The sequence below is a fragment of the Diabrotica undecimpunctata genome, chromosome 4 (assembly GCF_040954645.1).
Source record: "Diabrotica undecimpunctata isolate CICGRU chromosome 4, icDiaUnde3, whole genome shotgun sequence".
Taxonomy (NCBI): Eukaryota; Metazoa; Arthropoda; class Insecta; order Coleoptera; family Chrysomelidae; genus Diabrotica; species Diabrotica undecimpunctata.
The window spans coordinates 107,914,050-107,937,260 of record NC_092806.1 but is presented as its reverse complement, the minus strand read 5'-3'; the positions used below and the strand labels follow the sequence as shown (position 1 = coordinate 107,937,260).

Here is a 23,211-nt window from a genome sequence, read left to right as displayed (position 1 = left end):
GTTTAAAAATTTTGAACTTTTTAAAAATCCTATAACCTGCAGTTTAAGACACTCCAGTTTCTGTAGCAATACACTTTATGGACACAATTGGATTAATCGATACGTATGCTAAAATATTCACCAAGTTTCGTTCGGTCTGTATTAATTTTACATGATCTCTGTTTACCATTTGGAAATGAACCTTGTCGCCTTTTCACCTCAACCATAGCAAAAGTTTCATGACAAGTCTTCTTTGCGCTACTTTTTTTAAAAATCCTACTGCATTCTGCAGAGGAATTTGCGACTCAATTGGTTTCATTTATCGTAATAAAAGGCGCTAATACCTAAATCTTTTCACTGAACTCTATGTTTTTTTTTCCATGCCTGTTTACATATTTGAGATCTGCAGTTCAGTGCAAAGACCCAAGTACAAATATGTTAAAAAGACAAAAGTCAAAGTGGGATCTGGTTACCCATATTAAAAGAGGAAATCAATAGAAAAGAAATACCACTATAATTTATGTATTAAAATATCTTTAATATAAAATCATTTTTTGAAGTTATACTTCTATACGCGCGCTCCACGTTTAAAATTTGTATGGGAGTGAATCTGTGAAATCATTACATATGTAAGATAATGAGTAAGAGGGACACAGAAGATATATTTTCTCTCTCTTTCCCTCTCGAATATAAAAATGTTCCTTTTGTATATATTATATATATACAAAATTTCCTATTATATATATATATATATATATATATATATAATATAAAGATATATATATACATATAATATTAAACATATAATAAAATATTTATTAATATTATTATTTATGTGATATGTTTTGTATTATTTATTAAATGTTCATAATTATATTAGTCTTTTGTATTTCAAAATAATATTCTCAATAAATCACTGTATGATCCAGAACTGTCAATTTTGAAATACCTTTGTGTCATGTCCTCGGTAGAATAGTAGTCAGTATCCCCGCCTGTCACGCGGGAAACCGAGGTTCGATTCCCAGTCGGGGAGGACTTTTTTATTAATATTATTACATTATTGTCATTTTTAAATAATTATGGATATTGCATTTTAATTTGTATTGTATTATTATATGGAATTATGTTGCACTGTATTGTAGTGTATTTTTTTATGTATATTATTGTCATTTTTAAATACTTATGAATATTGCAGTTTAATTTGTATTGTATTATTATATTAATAACAAAATAAACAATGAATTTTACTGCAGAGTATGTGTAAAAAAATTTTTGCATTCAACTCCTTTCATACATATATGAAAATAAAAATATGCATTTTCATCAAAATATTGATTCAATCCTTCATTGTTAGTAAGTTGTTATTAATTCTGTTTCTCTTTCTGCTATGTCTTACCTATAGAATTACATATGTAATGATTGTGCAGATTGACTCCTAAATAAATTTGTAACGGCGAATGCGTGTATAGAAGTGTAACTTCCACCAGCAGTCCCACTGCCACAATGGACTGCCACATCCGTTTTTTTTTAAGTTAATATTTAGAGTGAACTAAATGTAGGACCAAATACTTACTATGGCGATAGTATCAAGAGGTTATTTTCTGGTTTTTATCTCATGATTTACTGTGTGTTATCGAACAGGAAAAATGTAGCCTCGTCATTGCATTCTATATTTTCTTGTTATACAGTAGCATTACTACCAATTAAACCTGTTGCAACTGCAAACTTAAATTCCTTTAGTGCCATAATAGTTCTGTCCATATTTTTCTTAAAAATTAGATAGGCACTCACCACCGCCAACTTGACGAAATGCCAAAAAAATTCGCTGCCATCCTTTTCCTCCGATCGAGCTCATAGAATTTTTTGAGCATATTCGATTGGTCCATTATTTTATATATTTGATTTGTTACATATTAAAACCAATATGTCTATTATACAATTTGACTACTGTTTTTTAATATTTTTAGTTTCTTTTTATAACGTTCTCATCGGTTGGATTGTGAAAATTGGTCAAAAATAAAACTGGCTGTTTATTCAAGGCTTATAATCCTTTATCGCTTATTCTTTACTTCAGATTTTCCGTCCTCTTTTGGTCTTTTTTTGAGAGAAGCAAAGAAGTATATTTTCTATCAGTTTTATACGTCCCACGTGCATATGTTTGATCATTATATAGTTAACTCTGAAGACTTACACTGTTAAAAAAGTTAAAAGTTAAAAACATTAAAAGATGTACACTTCATGATGTTTATCTATTAGATCTCTGGTCAAGTCTTTCACTACCCTTTGACCTAGGTTCTCTTCTGCGTTTAAGCTGTTAATTTTTCAAAGCTGCAAATTATTAGAAAACTTTTTTACCAAATAGACAATACAGAGTTTGTTTAATTTATTAACGTTTTATATTTTCAGAACCGTGTCTGAAGTAAAAAATCGAAACGTCAAAAAAATTTATTTTATAGTAAAATTTTGGCTCACTCCCAGTAAAAATAGTATACTAAAAGATACTACATAGTAAAAAAGATACAACAAGAAAATAGCTTCAATATAATAACAATATGTAATAATACAAATATTAGATGTATAAAACAGTTACATATATTTATATCCTCCATTAAAATAAACAATTATAGATTACCAAAATGCATATCTTAATATATCTATCTTTGAGGATCTCTAAAACTCTACTGCCGATATTACTTAATATTTTTATATTAATCGGTTTTTTCTTCATTTGTGTCGACATCTACCTCTAGTAAATGTTCCTCCTTCACGTCAGAATCTGAAATCTTCTCAACTCCAGACTTTGGCATATCAAGTCTTATATCGTAAAGCTGATCAAAAATATCGTATGGAATAAAATCCGCTGGAACAGGCCACACCTTGTCTTTGTAGATATCCCTCTGGGGCACAGTTCCAAATATTTCCTTAAACGCATTAAGGTCAATAGGAAATGGAGATTTTAATAAAAATTCTAGTCGTTCTATTTCCGGTAATTCTTTTCGATAATATTCAACGTAGTTGAGAGAACCTCCTATCATACTTGATCTGACATATAGACTGCTCGTGTCTCGAAGGGACAAACTATCTAATTGCTAAAATAAAAAATAATAAAATAATAAAAGGTTTACTTTAGCAATTAGCTTAATTGAACATATTTGTACCAACGTTAAAAAAATGAACAGAAAAGAAGCTACCAATTAGGTTACAATTTGCTATGTTTTGTTAGTGCTCCATTATCATCAGAGGAAATAAAATGTAGAAAAACCATTTTAACAGATGTAGGTACAAAATTTTAACACGTTCGCACCTAACCTATTGATACTAGACATCCGTTCCTCAGAAACGGATATGGGGTTTTAGGTAAAAAACAGGAATATTGGATTAAAACTCGGACACATGGATTAGTATATAGATATTAAAACATTTTTTTTTTGTTTACTTAGCCTGTCAGTATACTGGTAGTCAGGATATAGATGTACGTTTTTAACTATATACTAAATACCAGTATACTGGCAGGCTAATCTAGACAAAATAAACAACAATAATCGCTGTATAATTGGGAAAAAAATTTCTCTTATCAATTTTATCATTTTTTTGTTACAAAAGAAACATAATTATCATTCTAAACTTAAAACTATAAGAAATAAATTTATTGTTTGACTTGTGTGTGGAACAATTTGTAGCAAGGAACTATGCATAGTCCTGGTGAGTCGGGGCAGCTGGGACAATAATAACGAGACCTTTTTCGGACATTTTGCTTAGTGCAATATCGGCACCGTAACATACCACTTTTATTTTTTTCCGTGACAGGAACTTGTTCTGGGTAATGCATATTGTTTGCAGTTGTTTGTACCTGAATAGCCTTGCTATTGTCGATAAGGTCCATTACTATGCTCTCACGAAATTGCAAAAAAGAAGTTTTCTTATTCGATGCTCTCTTGAATATGTAAAAGCTGTTCCAAATGCATATGTCTAATAGATGGAAAAACAATTTTCTATACCACCGAAGTGTTCTTGGTACCGAGTAATATGACAACATCTGGTCTGCTCGATCTATCCCAGACATGTGCTTATTGTAGTCAAGCACACATTCGGGTTTAATTTTCGTAGCACCTCGTTTACAAACAACCTCAGTCATAACGTGCTTATGCTTTGTGCTGATCATTCTGACATCACGCTTATCTTTCCATTTAGTAACCAATACGGGCCCTTTACGTTTCCATACAGCATCTCCTTTCTTTAGCTTCTTTTTTAACATGTCCTTGGCGTTTCCAGTTCTGTCTTCTCGTAGAGTTCCAACAACGTGTGTCTTTTCCTTGAATAGGGCTTCCGCCAATCCTACGCTGTTGTAAAAATTATCCATGTATACAACATGACCTTTTCCGAAATAATCCTTCGTCAACTCTTTGACAATATCCGCCGTTTTCAAGGTACCTCTTCCGGTATATACAATAATATTTAATATATATCCATCGTGTGTAGTGAGTTCGTATAGTTTAATCCCATACTTGTGACGTTTACTTTCTATGTATTGTCGAAAGATGAGACGACCACGCCACAAGATCATGGCCTCATCAATAGAGAGCTCTCTATTAGGGTATAGACAATTTTGTATATTTTTTAGAACTGCGTCCAAAATAGTCCGAATCTTGTAAAGACGGTCCTCAGTATTAACATCAGTATGGTCTACGAATCGTAGCATTCTTAAAATCCCTAGAAATCTATCGCAAACCATAGTTTTTCCAAAAACAGGGTGGTAGTAAATACTTTCCCTGCTCCAGTGTTTGGCAAGGGAAGGAAATTTTACGATGCCTCCCAAAACACACAAACCTAGGAATTTTTTGATTTCCTCATTAGAAACTTCTTTCCATACACTTCTTTTTCGTTGCAGTGTTGTAGATGTGGATACAGTGGGTCGTCTATTAGTTTCACATACAATTGTGTTGATTATATCGTTGTCGAAAAGCACATTAAAATAATCTATGGGTTTTGCATTGGCCGGAAGATTTACATTGATAGACGGTATTCTAGTAAAATGAAATTCTGTTACATCTTCTTCTACTTCGCCCCAACCATAATGTTCATCTGAAATGTATTTTGTAGATTTTTTCTGTGTCATAGTGGTATTTGTTGTCTTATTATGGCAAATATGTGGTTCATCTGTTAGATCAAAATATTGTTCATCCCCAGATTCACTTTGATCGGACTCTGTATCTTCAGAACTATTTACACTAGTTTCGCTAAGATAAGTTTTATCAACTACAGAATAATCGTCAGAAAAATCGTCTTCGGACTCATTAAGATTTTCTGGGAGACTATCAAAACATTCTGCCTGTATTTTATTTGCTTCAATCTGTAATTCTTGTTCTGTTAACGGGCGATTGCTAGCATACTTTGAAAGTCTAGGTTTTTTCATACCACTTGGGCTAAAACAAAAAGAAAACAATTAATAATGCACAAACTATTGAACCACTCTGTACATAACTTTATTTTTTATTTAAATTTTATAATACTTTTAAGAACAATTAAAACATTTCAATATTATTTATTCGTCCAAGAAACATTCAAGTGTTTATAATGGGGCAATAAAAAAAATCTTGTAACTAAATAAGGTGAACAAAATTTAAGAATGCTAAATTTAACTTAAGAGTGAGAGGTTTAAGTTCATACAATCAACTACATTTAAAGTAAAATCATCTAAAAAAATAATAAAAAAATTATCAAAAGTGGAATTAGTTGCACAAGTGCTTTTAATTAATCAGTAACTAAATAACACTAAAATATTAGACCAAAATTATTTTGTTTTATTACTAGCACTATTATGACTTATTCTTACCCTGGAATATTTGTATTATCCATATTTCATCAATAAAATTCACCAATATCACCATATAACCTTAAAATTATCACGTGCTCTAAATGTGTCAATAAAATTGTTTAGGAACGAACTACCAGTATACTGGCAAAGATTACAATATTAGAGACTACATACATATACGGCGTCTACATCTCGTTCCTTTACTCCTGGTCTGTGTGAATATATAAAGCATTGAAATTAGTAGAGCTGTGAGCCAGTAAAGTGGTAGTCAGTATATTACGGAAAACTCGAACTACCAGTATAGTGGTAGTCAGGTGCGAACGTGTTAATGTCATTTATAAAAAAATATATTTTTAAATCTGTGTTGTTTTTGGAAAATTTCAAAAAAATTATGTCTTTGAAATATGTATATCACAGTATACGTCGGTTTGGGTTATGCTCTTAAAGAAACTTTTTACATTTCTTACAATCACATTTAAAAATCGTATCAGTAATAAAACGTAAGACTAGATCAAATTTGTTATGGTAAAGAAATCGTGTTGTTTTCTCCAAAATATTAATTCTGCCTATGGGCGCACTATCTAATAATATAAATCCAAGGGTACTTGGAAGAATTGTTTAATATATAATATCCAAGGCATTCATTACTAAAGCTTTTTCTTCAACTATCGTTAACGGATGTTAGATATTATAAATTATTTTTATAACTTTTGCTATTGTTAGTAATATTACATGTAATAATTTATATTCGCCTGGTTCTTCCACATATTCCATACTATTAAAGATTCACTCACATTACCTTTTATAATGGTTATTTTCAGTATAAAAATATTCTCAATACCTTTTCATATTATCACAGTTTAATAACTGCAACCTATTTATATGTTCTTGTTTAGATGTCCAATATTCTATTTTTTTCGTTAGCTCTATGACCTGTACAAACTGGGTAATATTAAGTCTTATTTGTGATTCCCAGGCTACCTTGCCATCCCTGTGGTGGTCTTCCTGGGAAATATTTTTTTGCTCTTTTTTCTTCTCTCACTCTTGTTAATTTTTTTAGTTCTTTTTTCCATCTCAGTACATATCAGACGTCTTCTTTTGCCTTATATCTTCATTTCTTACTCGATCCTGACGTGGTACGTTTTGTAATAAATATTTTTTCTAGCGTGTATGTAGACCAATAGATCCAGTAATCATCAGTCATATTTCCAACAATACACACACAAGTATTGCTTGAAAGCAGTTTTTATTTTTGTGATCTCTTAATGCACTTGCTAGTGCTTTTCTAAGTTGGCTCGCTATTTCTTTATAATTGTCTCACTAGCTAGCTTGTTACATCTACTTCCACATTATTTAAAGATGAAACTTTGTGTATTATTTCTCTTTGATCTTAGTTTATATCTGATTGATTTTTTAGATATATTGATATGTTCCATTTTATCTCTTGATATTGTCATCTGGTACTTTTTACTGTTATCTTAAATATGTGGATATGAATATTATTTTCCGGACTACTGGAGAGCAATACAATATTATCTGCGGATATTGATATCTGTTGTCCACTTTGTAGACACTCTGTGTTAGTTTGTCCATTACCAAGTTAAACAAAAATGAGGTTAAGCTGTCTCCTTGCGATATACCTGTATTTCTTGGTATTTTTTCAGTTAAAGTATCATCTGCTTTTATTATAGTTAATCAGTCATAATAAAGTTCTTCTCTTTAAGTATGTTTACTACGGCGCTTAGTCATATTATATCAAATTTTTTGGTTAGATATACCTACTAAGCAAATAAACACAGGGCTGTTTTATTTTATGGCTTTCTCCACTAGCTGGCAAGTTATGAATTTTGAATCTGTTGTCGATTTCTGTTCCCAAACCCTTATTTTTTTGGTTATATGGATTATTTACCTCAGTTCTTTGGCAATTAGTTTCATAAAGATTTTTCGCTTTCTAATTTTTAGTTTTAGTTTTACGGTATCAACTTAATTTTATCCTACTATCTATTTTGCGCCATCTATGTATGTTGACTCCTATTTTATGGTTATATTTTCGTTGTTATTTTATATTTAGAAACATTTTTATCATCATTATCATTCTGGCTTTACAACTTTGCGTGGGTCCTGGTCCCATCAAGAATTTCTCTTTAATCGTCTCTATCCATCTCCTTCCTTCGCCAAGCACATATTCTCATATTTTCCATGTCTTCATTATATTTTCAAGGAACCTTGTTGTGGGTCTTCCTCTGCTTCTCACACCAATGGGTCTATCAAGAAGCGTTTTCATAGTTGGGTCATTTTGTTTCATTTGCATTACATGCCATATCCACCTCAGACGTCCTGTCTTAATGTGTTTTACGATATCTGGTTCTTGGTATATTCTTTTAAGTTTAAAGTTGTAGCGTCTTCTCCACACTCCATTGTCATTCACTGCTTCATAGATTTTCCTTAGTACTGTTCAACATGTTTTCATTACTTTTTGTTAAAGTCCATATCTCTGAACCATATTTTAAAATTGGGCGTATTACTGTTTTGTAGAGTTTTATTTTTGTATTTCTAGATATAATTGTAAATTTAAGAAGAAGATTAAGCCCAAAATAGCATCTATTAGCTGTGAAAATTTTGCGGTTTATCTCTATGGTAGTATAATTTTTAGCAATAAGGAGCGCTACCAGGTACACAAATTCATTCACTACTTCGATGGCGTCATTTTCTATAACAAGTGGTTGTAGGATTTGTGGTGTCGTGCTTATTTTCATATACTTTGTTTTGTTGGTATTCAATATTAAACCCATTTTTATAGCTAATCATTTTAATGCTACATACGCCCCTCGTATAGCGTTTTCCGTTCTCCCTACAATATTGATATTATCAGCATAGGCAAGGATTTGCACTGATCTATTGTATATTAAACCAATGGTTGTGATTTGTGACATACGAATTACTTTTTTTAGAGCCAGATTGAATAGTATAGAGAAGAGAGGATCTCCTTGGCGCAGCCCGTTATTTATTTTAAAAGCTTTAGACAGTTCCTCCTGAATTCGTACTCTTCATTTAATTTTTCAAGAGTTATTTTTGTTAAATTTACCAACTGGTTTGGTATTGCCAGCTCTTTCATTGCTTTAAACATTTCTATTCTATTCACAGAGTCGTCAGCTGCTTTTTAGTCTATAAATATGTGATGAGTGTCAGTGCCATATTTCAGTGTTTTTTCTAAAATTTGTTTCAGGTTTGCAGTGTGATGAATTGTCTATTTATCACCTCCGAAAACCAGCCTGGTTCCCTGGTTAAAGTATTCTACCCATCTATTCAATATATGTTTCCTTGTTGTTAATCGGTCGCTAATCGCAATTTTTATTCATTTTATTATTTCTATGATATTTTAATATAATAATAAAATTTGGTTTATACTTATTAAATATTGTAGACAGTTTTAAATTTAAGTCACTTTATTTTATATATGAAACTTGTAAATTTGCTCGATTGATAGAGGTTTCAAGCATTTTTAGTTTTATGTCTTAACAGACATTTCGTGGGATGATCACATCAAAGTCCTTTGTTGTGGTTGTCCTCTTCTTCAAGTTTTTTAATGCCATAATAAATATAACTGAGTTTTAATGGAGTAGTCTTGCGTTACCTTCCCCACCTCTGTAGCTGACGATTTAGCCATACCGTGGTTACGAGCTTTGAGTATCTGATGTAAAATATAATGTAAAGCTTCTTCTCTTATCTGTGACATATCCTTATGCAGGAAAGTTGCCTATTATCTACTTAATCTTGTCTTGTCGGGGTTGGGGTTTCTTTTGTCCAGTTTATCTTCCTCAGAGCATCAAAAATCTTTTACTCAGTTCAAGACTTGCCTTGCTAAGTTAAGGCCAGTAATGTTTTTATTTCCATTCACAAATACCACTGTGATATTTTTTATTATTCTATAATAAAATTGTCTTCGTTTTTATGTTCAACTGAATAAAAATTTTTTATACCTCTATTTTTTAAAAGATACCCTATTGTTGGGCAGGTTTTTACGAAAGTCAAGATGTTTTTATGAATACAATGGTAATACAAAAAAAAATACAAATAATTTGGAAAATAACTTACAAATGATCCCAGTTCACTACTTCTCATTACTCCACTAGATCTAACGGCCATTTTTTCGACCAGATCATACATTTTTTTGACGCATACAAAAATCTGCCGACCAGTTTCCTCTTGAATATTTTCAGCATCGATGGTTTCCAGTAACTTCGCGGGATTTGCAGTATATGTTTGCCAGTCGCTCAATAGTCTCGAATGACAATGATTAATCTGTACTAGTAATTTCATGTTTTTTAACTTCTGTAGATGGGTTTCGTTTTTATATAAATACTAAAATAAAAAAAAATCATATATATCATCATCATCATCATTTAGCATAGCTCAGCATATTCCACCGATTATGGTGTACCTTCTTTACAAATTCATTCTTCATATCTGCTAACGATTGTCTTAAATTCGCTTTTCTGTGCCATGTTGTACTGGCTTGTTTCCTTATATCATAGTGTCATCATTGGACGTCTTCCTGGTCTCTTCACCCCTCATGGATAGCATAGTGGCATTCAAGTGGACCACTTATTGTCAGTTCTTCTCACTATATGTTCCACCCACTGCCATTTTAAAGATTAAATTTTATTTATTACATTAATAAACTTGGTTTTTTCTGTCTGATCCATTATATTCATTTTTGATATCTCTTTGTTATACCTAGCATGCATCGCTCCATTGACCTTTGACTGACTTTGAGTTTCGATATTATGTTTTTCTAGTCTTGGAAGACGACAAAATCAAAGGCGTGCAATCCTGCAAATATTATTTGGGGGTCATTTTCAACAAGAAGGGAAATAGCGCAGATGAAATCAGGGAAAGAATAAACAAGGGCAGAGCAGCGACCCGTGCCTTAAACTCTCTTCTCTGGCAAAAAACAATTCGACGAGAAACCAAAAAACACATTTATGGTAGTATAGTCCAAAGTATTACACTTTACGGTTCGGAAGTATGGGACGTCACCAAAGCTAATAGAAACAAACTTATGACGACAGAAATGGATTATCTTAGACGAAGCTGCAGTAGATCGAAACTGGAGAGAGTAAGAAACGAACAAATAAGAAACGAAATGAAAATGGAGAGAAATATCAATGATGACATAGAAAGAAAACAATTAATCTGGTTCGGACATGTTAAAAGAATGCCAGAGTACAGATGGCCTAGGAGAGTACTGAAATGGATCCCTCCTGAAAGAAGAAAGAGAGAACGATCACGGAGAAGTTGGCGCAACGATATTGATAAAGCAATGGCGGCAAGAGACTTAGAAGAGGCAACTGCATATGACAGAAAAAGATGGAAATTGGGGGCGGAGAAGCGGCGACAGCCGTAATAAACGGCTATAATATATATATATATATATATATATATATATATATATATATATATATATATATATATATATATATATATATGTTTTTCTGTAGTGTCCAAGTTTCACAGACGTATGTCATGTTCATGATACCATGATCGTTCAAGGAAAAATATACAGCAGAAGGGGTCCAGCGAGGAGAAGACACTCGTGGCTCCAAAACTTGCGGCAATGGTTCGGATTGTCATCTGCTGAACTATTCAGATCTGCCGTAAACAAAGTCAGAATAGCCATATTGATTGCCAACGTTCGGAACGGACAAGGCACATGAAGAAGAAGAATGTCATGATTGGTAGTATACACTGATCGCATGATTTTTCCTTTAGGTGGATTGGCATCTTCGATTTAAATATAACTGCATTTTTAATGTCCAAGCTTGTTTCATACTTCTGTTGGTTTCTGGAAGTAGGGATCCAAATTTATGTATTAACTTGTTTTGCCAGTTAATTTTGCTAAATATATCTTCTAGAGTTGCAGTAAAGAGCTTTGGTGATATTGCGTTTCTTTGTCGGACGCCTCTGGTAGTGGGAAATTCTGGAGTGTTTTGATAAATTTTTACCTTATCTTTTGCTTGTCTGTATATATTTGCTAAATTTTCTATGTATTGTTTGTCAATGCCTTGGTTGGTCAAAGCTTCTATTACTGACTTGAGATATATAGAATCCAAAGCCTTTTCGAAATCTATGAAGGTTAATGCTAGCAGTATTTTATATTCTATAGTTCTACTCATTAGTTCTCGAAGTGTATGAATATGATCTATGATATTGAATCCACCTCTGAAACCACTTAACATTTAATCAAACTGACTAGCTGTTCTTCATTATAAGAGGTTCAGGTTGCCTTGTATATATTTTAGTGTTCAAATAGGTACTAAAAACTATCATCTTTAGTGCTGCTGTTAATTTGATAATTTCTAAAAAGATGGACACGCTGTTGGGTTTAAAAATGATTAGAGAACACGAGAGGTATTTTTACATGCAGTTATTAGTGCAGAACTTCTACAATTAGACCAGGGATGTCTTCATGTGCTTTATAGAAAGCTTTTAACAATATAAGACATGATGTGTTGGTACAAACTTTTACACATACGTTTATACTAATTCAATGAAAGAACATCAAGAATTCACTTTAAGTTTGTTTATTAATGCTGCGAATGTTGGATCTTCAGTAAGCTAGCTTACTTGAGAATTACAGAATAATGCAGCTTTTTTTTCTTCCGTACTTATTTCAAAAAAATTTACGTGATATACAAATTGTTTATCTTGATTTGAACTCTTCGTATCTTGCTTAATAAGCCCAAACTTGATATGCAAAGGTGTCAACATAATTTTTAATCTTATTCTTATATTCTTATAAACTACAATTCGTTGAGTACGTTTTGACATTTCGCAAAATCAAAGACATCTTTGACCATGAATCCTAAAGTTTTTCAAAGACCAACATTTTTTAACTTAGTGCTAATTTTTAAATTCTCTGTCAAAAAGACATAAAAAACAAGCATGTTTTTTATCTTCACTTTGTAGTCCAACGAGCTAGTCCCTCATTTTAAATAAGCATAACTTACTCACTAAACTTTTCCTTAATTTTTTTTAAGACTAGTTAGTTAAGGACTTAAATACTGTTTAATAATGATAGAATGACCATGAATGCGTATTCTAGTCCAATCCACTGAAGGATTGCGTTATATAGTTTGTCTAGCTGGGTAAGTCCTGTTCTAGTTTTCATTAATATATAATTGAATTTTGTCAATCATATTTGTTGTCGTACGGTGCGATGTTTTATCTTATCTTAAAATGCATTTAAGCTAGATTTTCTTTAATTTTGTTTAGTCGAATATCCTTAAACCTACCTTTAAATGCAGATGAATAGCAATCTCATCCCCTTCTAAAACATGAATAAAATGTTTAGCATATCGTACTAAAAGGCCTGTAATTTTTTCGCTGCACTGGAAATTTTCGTTGGCCCTTGTAACAGCGTCTAAAAAGAAATCATTCAGCGTATTATCCGATTTTGAAAAAGTATGCTCTCCCACGTATATAAGACGCATTAGGAAATCAGTTCTTTGAATAATCTTAAAGTTGTCTTTTACTATATCATACATGGTTCTTCTTACCTGCAACAAATTTAATTTTGAATAAAAAGTTTAATACAGAAGCTTTCTTTGGTAGTAACTCGATACTAAACTACTATAATTTCAGGTCTTCTTCCGTAGTTACTTTTTCGTAAGATCATCGGAGTACTTCAGAATTATAATATAAAGTTTGGTTATGATGAGCAAATTAATCACATCAAGTAACTATTCGTTTAATGTAACCATTTGTTGAAGTAGATAAAATAAGATACTTTACAATAAAAAATAGTAGCCACAAAAAACACAGGTTGCGGCAGATAAACGACCATATCTCAAAAACTAGAGGTAACTGAAACATAAAAATTAAAATAAAGGGTTTTTGAAGAGAAAATATCTCTTTGGTAAAAATATTTTAATCTATTTTTTACTTCCGGTTATACCGGAAGTTGCTTAGAACTTCGTGGTTTTTTTTAATGGGACACCCTGAATATTTTTTATTGTAGAAATATTAACGTTATTCTGAACATTTATTGTTAATACTTCCCTATACCTATTGTGAACCGTTTATAAGTTACAATGGTTTTTATATAAAATTACACTTTTCAACCATGATAAAGTATGTAAGTTGTTGAGTATCCTCAAACGTAATTTGAATAAAAGTTTAAATTCCTTAGGAACTTATTAACCACATACAGCATTATCGTATACCGTAATATACAGTAATATCCTTTTATATAGGTTTATAATATATATTATAATATAACTTATATTATAATATAAGTTTTTTCCCAATTCTTTTTTTTTTTTCAAAAGGAACTTTTGTTTTCTTTTTAAATATTTTCACTATCGATCTATAAAAGTATTGCCTATACCTATCTCTTGTACTTTGCAATTACATTAACTTTATCCATTTTTGTCACAAAAACAAATTATTTGTATAGACAATGTCCTGTTAATTTACAACTTTCATATTGTAAGCTAAACATTAAACAAATAACAAGATGCTATCAAAGAAAATATGTACTAAATCCTTATTTATTTATGACACATATACAAATACCTCAGAATGTTTTAATGTATGAGTTGGTAATTTAAGGAATCACGTTATTGGACCATTATTTCTTGCAGGAAACTTCAACTGAACAACTTATTTAAATTTGATAGAAAACGTTATTAATCCGCTCATCGCTGACACATTGGCATCTGATAATAATCTTTTAGAGGATGATCTGACTTTCCAACAGGACGAAGCACCCACAAATTATGATATACGCGTATTCCAGGGCATTGGATTTTTGTGGGGATACCTAAAATCAAAAATATACGCCACCCCGCCTGCAGATCTTGCAGAAATGCGATAAAGAATTGTGACAGAATGCTGATTATTGACACGGAAGGTATTTGCAAATGTACGAATAGGCTTTGAAAATATACTGTGTTATTGTATGGAGGTCACAGAAGGATATTTCGAACATTTAATTGGTTAATTTAATGAAATTTTGTGTATTTTGTTATTACTCTGTTCAACCAATAAATTAATTAAATGCAAAATTATCTTAGTTATTCCAAAAATAAAAAAATAGCGTGTAGTGTACAAAAAAAATACCTTTCAAATGATGTGCACTCCACCACACTTGGTATTTAAAAAAACTGGGGGTTGATGCGGGGCAGTAGGATGTTACATTTGAGGGCATGCATTTTGAATAAAAATTTGTCCTCCCCCAATACAAATTGACGTGTTTTTTTAAATTTTGAAGAAACTCTTGGTTTTTGAGTTTCTAAATGGGTCAAATTTTCGTTGGAACACTCAGCCGTACTTTGTCAAATTGGAAAAATAATGTATAAACAAATTGTTTATAAAAATTTGTACCACCTTTTAAAATAGTTGACTTATAAGATAAAATATTTTTCAACTATCTACCCTTTCATGCATACAGAAAGATACCCTGCTGCCGGAATACTAAAACTACAAGTAGGTAGTCTTATCTAAGTTTAAAAATGTTAAAGACACATTCAAAAAATATAAAACACACAATATGAAATTATAAATAAATTACATTTATTTCTTTAACCCTTTCGGACCTAATTTTTTTCATAGGAAAAAAATTTTGTTTTTACAATTTGTAAAAGTCATTAACTAAAAGACCTAAATATATAGACCTTAAAGTCATATTATATTATATAGGCTTGAGATTTTCAACCGAAAAAACTAAAGTAATAATATTTGACAAAAGAAAAACACAACACCACTTAAATTTAAAACTTAACGGAAATACTCTTATAACAATCAAAGAAATCAAATTTTTGGGAATGACATTCGACTCTCAACTAAAATGGACATCGCACATAAATGAACTAATTAAATCATGCCAACAGAGAATAAATCTTCTAAAAGTTCTTTCCAATCACAAATGGGGCGCAGACACAACTATTCTTCTGCGATTATATCAAGCTCTAATTAGAAGCAAACTAGATTATGGATGTATATGCTACGAAACTGCTACTAAAACTCAAATGAACAAACTGGACATCATCCAATCCACAGCATTACGCATAGTTTTCGGAGCTTTCAGAACCACGCCAATTAGCAGTCTTCAAGTCCTAGCAGGAGAACCGCCATTAACTCTCAGAAGACAATATTTTTGAATGTGTTGTGCTACTAAATATCTCAGTGCAAAGAAAAACCCGTTTATAACAAGCCTAATAAGGAGCAACCCTCCAAATCTGTACTCAAATTATTGCCCTAGAAACTTACCTTTCAATGAACGAATAAATCGATTTGAATTCGATATACATCAATTGAGAGCCACTTCTACAAACAGATGCCAGTCTCCTTCCTGGAAAGTTCAAATACCAAAAGTAGATTTTACCTTACTTAACTATCCCAAACATTCACACAATCCTGAAATACAACAACAATTCCGGTCTACCATCTCCAGATACCCTGATTTCAAACTAATTTTTACTGATGCCTCTAAAAGCAGTAATGGTGTAGCTGCTGCAGCTATTTTTGAAGACAACACCTCTGTCACCCGTCTAGCCAAGGAGTGTAGCATATATACTGGAGAACTGCAGGCAATCTTCAACGCACTGAACCAATGTACCAGCATTGATACAAACTTTCTTATTATATCAGATTCTTTAAGTGCCTTAAATGGTGTCAAGCAGATGTATCCTACTCATGCCAATTTAGCATTAATAAAAGACATGCTATACAATGCCCAAACATATGGTAAAAACATAACATTTTTATGGGTACCATCCCATGTTGGGATAAAGGGTAATGAAGCAGCTGATAAAGCAGCAACAGAAACTATCAATAACATGACAATTCCTATTATGCAAAACATACCAATTTCAGACCAAAAAACATTAATAAAAACTTACATGAACAAAATCTGGCAAGTAAAATGGAACCAAACAGAAGCAAAATTAAAAAGTATCAAACCAGATGTTACTTCTGCTTTACTACCGCTCCCAGCTAAAAGACATGACCAAGTAGTTATTAACAGACTGCGGCTAGGTCATACAAAATTTACACATGGATACATCATCTCCAAGGACCCTCAGCCGATTTGCCACATCTGTCAAATACCATTTTCAGTGCAACATATAATGATAGACTGTCCAGTGTACTCAACAGCAAGATCGACAGCAAAACTAAAACACAATTTGAAAGAAACTCTAAAAGAAGACATCAGCAATACAATAAATTTTATCAAAAATTGTAAACTGTATAACAAACTGTAACATAACATAAAATGTTTGTATTTTACAAAACTGTTATGTAAATTTTAATAATATACTAAATGTAACTTTTCTAAAATAAAGATATACCACCCGCTAATAACCCTAGGGGTTGATGCGGTAAAAAAAAAAAAAAAAAAAAAGTCATATTATATGTATATTTTTTAAAATTTTTCATTAAGTTTGGAAATAAAATATCTTTGCATTATTATGCACATTATCGATAGAGGACAAAAACTGGCAAGATTTACTAAAACTTTAAATAAAAAAATTAAGTTAAAACACAAAAACTAGTTAGTAATAAAAGCATGTAAAATGTATGTCAAAATGTAATAAAGACTCAAAATAGCAAAAAATCATTTTCTGTGAAACAAAGAAAAGTGGTTTCTATCTTTTTTTACACAAAGGTGTACATTGAATTTATCACAAAAAAGTGAATCATCTTGTTAAAGTTGGTATCCTTACACCTTTTTCCTTCTTTGTTTCCATCCAGTTAGGGCATATGGACAACGGAGTCATATTCAACTTCACGAACTGGTCTAGTTTCTTCAAAGTTATATTTTAAATTTTTTTCGTGCTATGGGTGGTGTTGAAGTACTTGGTCTGCCTCTTTTGATGCGAGAAATTGGTTTGTTTGCCTTGATCAGACTTTCAGCAAGCCTTATTTTGAAATTTAGAAGGACTAATCGGTCCGTTTTGGGAATTTTCAGGGTGTCAATTCTTGTGGATATTCAAACCAGCTATTTACTACAGCCAAGTCTACGGCATGAAAAATCATTCGAACGGTCCATTTTTTTGGACGAATATAAATTCTGTACAAATTATAAGTGTGTACACTTTGATCTAATAGATTAATGTCGTCCATCTAATGGTTATAAAGCTTTATCAACTCTGGTCTTTCTACATCCATATAGTTTTTTTTCTTGTCCCACCGCCTAACTACATCAGTATTTCCGATTCCAACAAAGTTAAAAGCCAGGAGCCCACTCCGATTATCCATCCATTTGATTAAAACTACATCGCCTTTTTTACCAATTAGGTGATCCGTAGTCCCTATACCATTTTTTAACATTTATTTATCGGTTTTCACAGTAGGATTGTTGAACCTATTGTCTCGAATTGTTCCAGGTGCAAATATTTTTTTTTATTTTCATATGAAGTAGTTGATGTGAGAAAACATAATCATCGTAATATAACTTGTGCCTTTCATTATTTATTTTTTCTGTAAGATGAAGCATTATTGTAGCACCAAATCCAAACCGTTTTAGCAGCTGAGCATCGAAGCCAGTAGAAGCGCCTTGATATAAAACAAAATCATAAGCGATGCAAGACTTTCCGCATAGCTAGCCGAAATAACTGCGCATAATTATGACCCAAGGGTCTGAAAGGATTAAACATGTAATAGCAAAATTAATTAAGAAAAATATTATAAGTATTTGAGAAACACATAAAAATATGTACCAAATATTCTTACCGGTTCTTGTAAACCTAAAACTTTTGCGTCTTTAGCAGTTCTTCTTCTTCTTGGATATACAATATTTACTGTTTTATTCATTCGTAGTAGTTAATATTTTATTTAAACTTAAATGTTTATAAATTAGTAGATATATAAAAAGTTTATTCTCCTACTTGAAACTATTTGACAAAGAGATCTGTCAATTATTTGCCTGATGGAAACAACAGACTATTTAAATTTATTTTTACTTGTAACGTATGATGATGTCTGGTATAAAAATGTACAGTATATTTCATTTTTAAATTAGGTAAAGTTCTGACATAATCCAAAAACCAAATAACCATTATCAAATTATTTATTAAAAAATATTCGTAGCGTGTTTTTAATCAGGCTGTATAATAACCCCAATAAAAAGGTAAAGCAAACAATAACAAATATGTTTTTTGAAATTTCCAAAATTTATACAACTTCCAATGCAATATGGCGTATAGGAATGGTTCTAAAATGGTGGAATAAAATGACAAAATTATTGACGCACAGTGTCACAAAAAAAATTGGGATTGTTCATTAGTTTATGAAATAAATCTTAAACTAGATACGAAAAAATTCTTATACAGTGGCGTTCTATACATAGACATATATAACAAGGTAGACTAGACTGATTGTTAAAATATTAGCCCCTTTCCCAATACGACAAAGAAAACTGGCGCAAAGTAGTCCCTGCATATCTTTTTAATGGGCCGAGTTATCGACCACGTGACATTCTTATTGGTCATCTAAGTCACGTGGTCCATAAACCCGGTAAATTAGAAAGAGACGCAGAAAGAGAACGGGCTGGTATTCCAACGCAACATATCCTGTATTATATGTCGATGGCATTCTATTACATCTGCTTATGTCCTGCGCAACATACCTTTATTGAGGAAATATAAGAATCTCTTTCTTATCTTCTGTAAATTCTCATTTTATAACTCTGCAGTAGCTGGTCTCCATATCCTAATCAATATTTAATAACTCTCGTCTTATCAGCTAACTAAACCTAAATTAACCTAACGTAAACTTAACTAGTTATTTAAAATTCCTAATTTCGCTCGGTAATATATCATAACATAACCAACACTATCTTAACTAAAGCTTTCTCTTCAAGTTTTGCCCCTATCAGAGATTGGAAATCATTCGGGCAATTATAATTTTGTTGGTTACGCACCTAAATAGTTCAAGTGAACTGCATCCAAACCATTCACGAAGATTGCGTAGCTACAGGATTTTACGTCTGCGTAACCAAAGCTGCTCTAACCCAATTTAACCCATAGACCTATAATACAAGATATCTGAGCGTTGCAGTACCAGCCCATTAGCCAGTACGACAGAAAAAACTAACGTTAAGCAGTCCCTGCATATCTTTCTAATTTACCAGGTTTATCGACCACGTGACCTTAATGACCAATGAGAATGTCATGGTCGATAAACTCGACCCTTTAAACAGAGATGCAGGGACTGCTTTGCGTCAGGTTTCTCTGTCTTACTGGGTGAAAGGGCTGGTATTGCAACGATTAGTCTATCTTGTATTATATGTCTTGATTCATATGAACAGAGAAAACTGACTTAAAGCAGACCCTGCATCTCTTATTAATTTACCAGTTTCATCGACCACGTGACCTAAATGACCCATGAGCATATCACGTGATCCATATACCCGATCCATTACAAGGAGATGCAAGGACTGATTTTTTTAGTTTTCTCTGTCGCACTGGGAAAACGGACCTGTATTGCAACAGTAATTCTATTTGGAACTAACGGAACCATAAACATATAATACAAATAGGCTGAGAGCTGCAATACAGTCGAGTTAACCCAGTCGACAGAGAGAACTGACGCAAAGCAGTCCTTGGGCCGAGTTTATCGACGACGTGACCTTTTTATTGGTCACTCAGATAACGTGGTTTATAAAGCTGGCAAATTAGAAAAAAATGCAGTGACTGCTTTGCGTCAGTTTTCGTTTGTCGCACTGAGGGAACGAGACTGTATTACAGCAGTCAGTCTACTTGTACTATATGTCTAACCTAAATATAGAGTTACAGAATTTTTTTTATCAAACTTCAAGTAATTCGTCACCTTAATAATATACACTACTATTACTTAATAATCAGACGTGGTTAAAGATATGTGTCCGCTGATTTACGTCAAAATACCCATTTTAATAATAATAATATTGAATACTATTACTAGTCTTCGCTAAGTAACCTATAATTTTTATCCGATATTTTTGACAGACTAAATTAGGTGCTTATCTAAAAATAGATTATTGGCATGTCATAGTTATTTCTGAAACGAAAACTTCACCTAATTCGCATGTCTCGGAGTGACCAGATTCTGCATTTAATTTTCACTTATAATATTACACTAAAACTACACTATTAAACTATATCAAACGGTTTCTTTTCTCTTAATCTCTTAAGCCTTCTGTTGGGTGACCAATTGTCAAGAAGCTGCAGTACTTTCTTGTTGACGTGGAGTAGCAGTTTTTCTTCGTGCGTATTTGCAAACCATTTGGCTTGTTTTTTGCCTGTGAATATCGTTAAGTCTCTGTGGAGATCATCATTCCTATAGAACCGTGGTGAATATATTATGATTGTTAAGATCTTCTTTTAAAGAGGCCTCTCCAAAGAGTCAATACATTTTTTTGAATTTGAAATTAGGTCAAGTTCTTTCATTTTCTTTTTAATATGTTCTGTCTATTTTAAACATCCACGTACATGAGAAGGTTATTACCTGAGTTGTAGCATGAGATCGATCACTTAGATAGAGAAAGCAGCATCTGCATTTTAAAAAATGTATAAGCTATTAGAATTCCATGATTTATCAGTACCGTATAGATATCCTATACTGACCATGTTACTAACCAAAAGGTTTAATTAAAAATGTAAAAAGAAAAAGATTTATTGACCACAATAAAAACAGTCAAAATCAAATACCTTGGTTACATCATGAGGAACAGAAAAAGATATGTGTTACTGAAGCGTAATTTTATAAAGAATAGTAAAAGGAAAACAAAGACCAAGAAGTCGAAGGATTTCCTGGCTTAAAAATTTACGTACGTGATTTAAAACAACAACCACAAATCTTTTTAGAGCAGAAGTTTGACAAAATACAGATTGCCATGATGGTCACCAACATTCAAAATGGATAGGCACAACAAGAAGAAGAAGAAGAATATATACCAGCTCATTGTTCATCATCAGTTTAATTTTTAATTGTTTTTATTTCTATTACTTTGAATTTTAAACGTCTTTTCTAAATAGAGCGAAAGTCTCGGCTTTCTTTAATTTATTATCTCTAGCTCATTTTTTGTCTGTTGTACTAATACGAGGACAGTGAGGTTATTGTTTTTTCGTGTTTATATTTTCAATGTTTTTTTCATGAATATTCAGTTTCTTTTTGTCATTCGAAAATTTCGTCAAGTATTTATTTATAGATTCTTTTTTGCATTTCTCGACGTAGCCTTTGGGTGGCTTTGTTTAGTCTAGTTTTACGTTAAGGTGCTAAAGTAGTTTAGCACCTTTGCTGCAATCTTCTTTTTTTGACTATTTTTGTCAAATTTTTGTGGACTAAGTTCTACTAAATGTCGTTATATTTGTTGTGGAAAACTTAACTTAACTTAACCGAACCTAACGGAAACTAAGCCCATACCATAGAAATATAATACAAGATGGACTGATTGCTGTAATACATTCTCGTTCTACAAAACATTGTGAAAGACGATCATTTTTGTAAAAATATAAAATTTTAAAACATAATGACGGTATTAGATTTTTGGTTGGCAAAATTTGGTTTCGCCAGGTAGGAAATCGTATGATTTCTCTTATTATAAAATTTTAATTTACTAAGAATTTTATAAGAAATAAATGTTCAATTATTTCGTAATACGTAAAGTTTTTATTTTCAGTAGCAACTATATTTTCTTTAACAATGGCAACATTGGTCTGAATTAACTGAAGCAAATAACAGAACTGTCATCGCAGTCAAATGCTTGTCATTTTATAGTAAACACCATGCCCCGGAAACTTGGAATGACTTTGGAACATTTCCCCATCACTTTGACCCCAGTCAGATAATAAAGAGAAAGACAGCCTATCTCGCTCACGAAAATTTTAACCAATCATTTATTTTAACACAATCTGGGACTGACACAAATAAAATAAATAAACGAAGTTTAATTCCGCAATTCATATTGTGTCAAAAGTAATGACAGATCTTCTGTTGGTTTACATCTTTCGATTTTATTTTATTGTCTTTCATTTTCGTTTATATTTGTTCTTGTTTATTTTCATTTAAGTTGGTTACTTGGTTTTTAAAGTTTAGTTTTAGGTTTTAGTTACGTATTGTGGAATTGTGGCAAAGAATTTTTGTATTGTGCTAGTAAAAATATGGCGAATTATTGTTTTGTACCGTTGTGTACAAATCATGGAAAAATTACAAAACTGCATAGGATTTCATGGATGATGATAGTAAGTTGTCACTGAAACCCAAACTATTTTCTTGTTCTAAATTAATGAACAATAATATTTAATATGATTTTATATATTGCAGTTATGTCAAATTTGGATTACCAAATTAATAATCAGAAATTTGCCATTAGAATTGTCATTTCCAGTAACAAATGGTGTGAATTATTTTTAAAAGATTGTTTGAATATC

The 23,211-nt window shown here is 31.8% G+C and overlaps 2 protein-coding genes across 2 annotated transcripts in view; one reads left to right on the top strand and one right to left on the bottom strand.

Annotated features, from left to right (window-relative positions):
• The window catches only part of LOC140439837 (uncharacterized), an 895,210-nt gene that overhangs the window by 168,975 nt on the left and 703,024 nt on the right, over positions 1-23,211 (top strand). The window lies entirely within an intron of this gene.
• Positions 2,462-18,718, bottom strand: LOC140438342 (uncharacterized). The gene is made up of 4 exons (XM_072528018.1): positions 18,533-18,718; positions 13,090-13,353; positions 9,890-10,156; positions 2,462-3,068 (listed from the first exon to the last, which is right to left on the bottom strand). The coding sequence occupies exons 1-4, from the start codon at positions 18,611-18,613 to the stop codon at positions 2,688-2,690; spliced, it is 993 nt and encodes a 330-aa protein (XP_072384119.1). The 5' UTR covers positions 18,614-18,718; the 3' UTR covers positions 2,462-2,687.

What these genes read in the sequence shown, in the direction of transcription:
- LOC140438342 (XM_072528018.1), bottom strand. Translation starts at nt 18,613, where the DNA reads ATGAATAAAACAGTAAATATTGTATATCCAAGAAGAAGAAGAACTGCT. An exon ending in TTTTAGGTTTACAAGAACCG is followed by an intron (nt 13,354 to 18,532) that starts GTAAGAATATTT and finishes AATTTGTTGCAG; the next exon opens with GTAAGAAGAACCATGTATGA. An exon ending in GTAGTGAACTGGGATCATTT is followed by an intron (nt 3,069 to 9,889) that starts GTAAGTTATTTT and finishes TTTTTATTTTAG; the next exon opens with CAATTAGATAGTTTGTCCCT.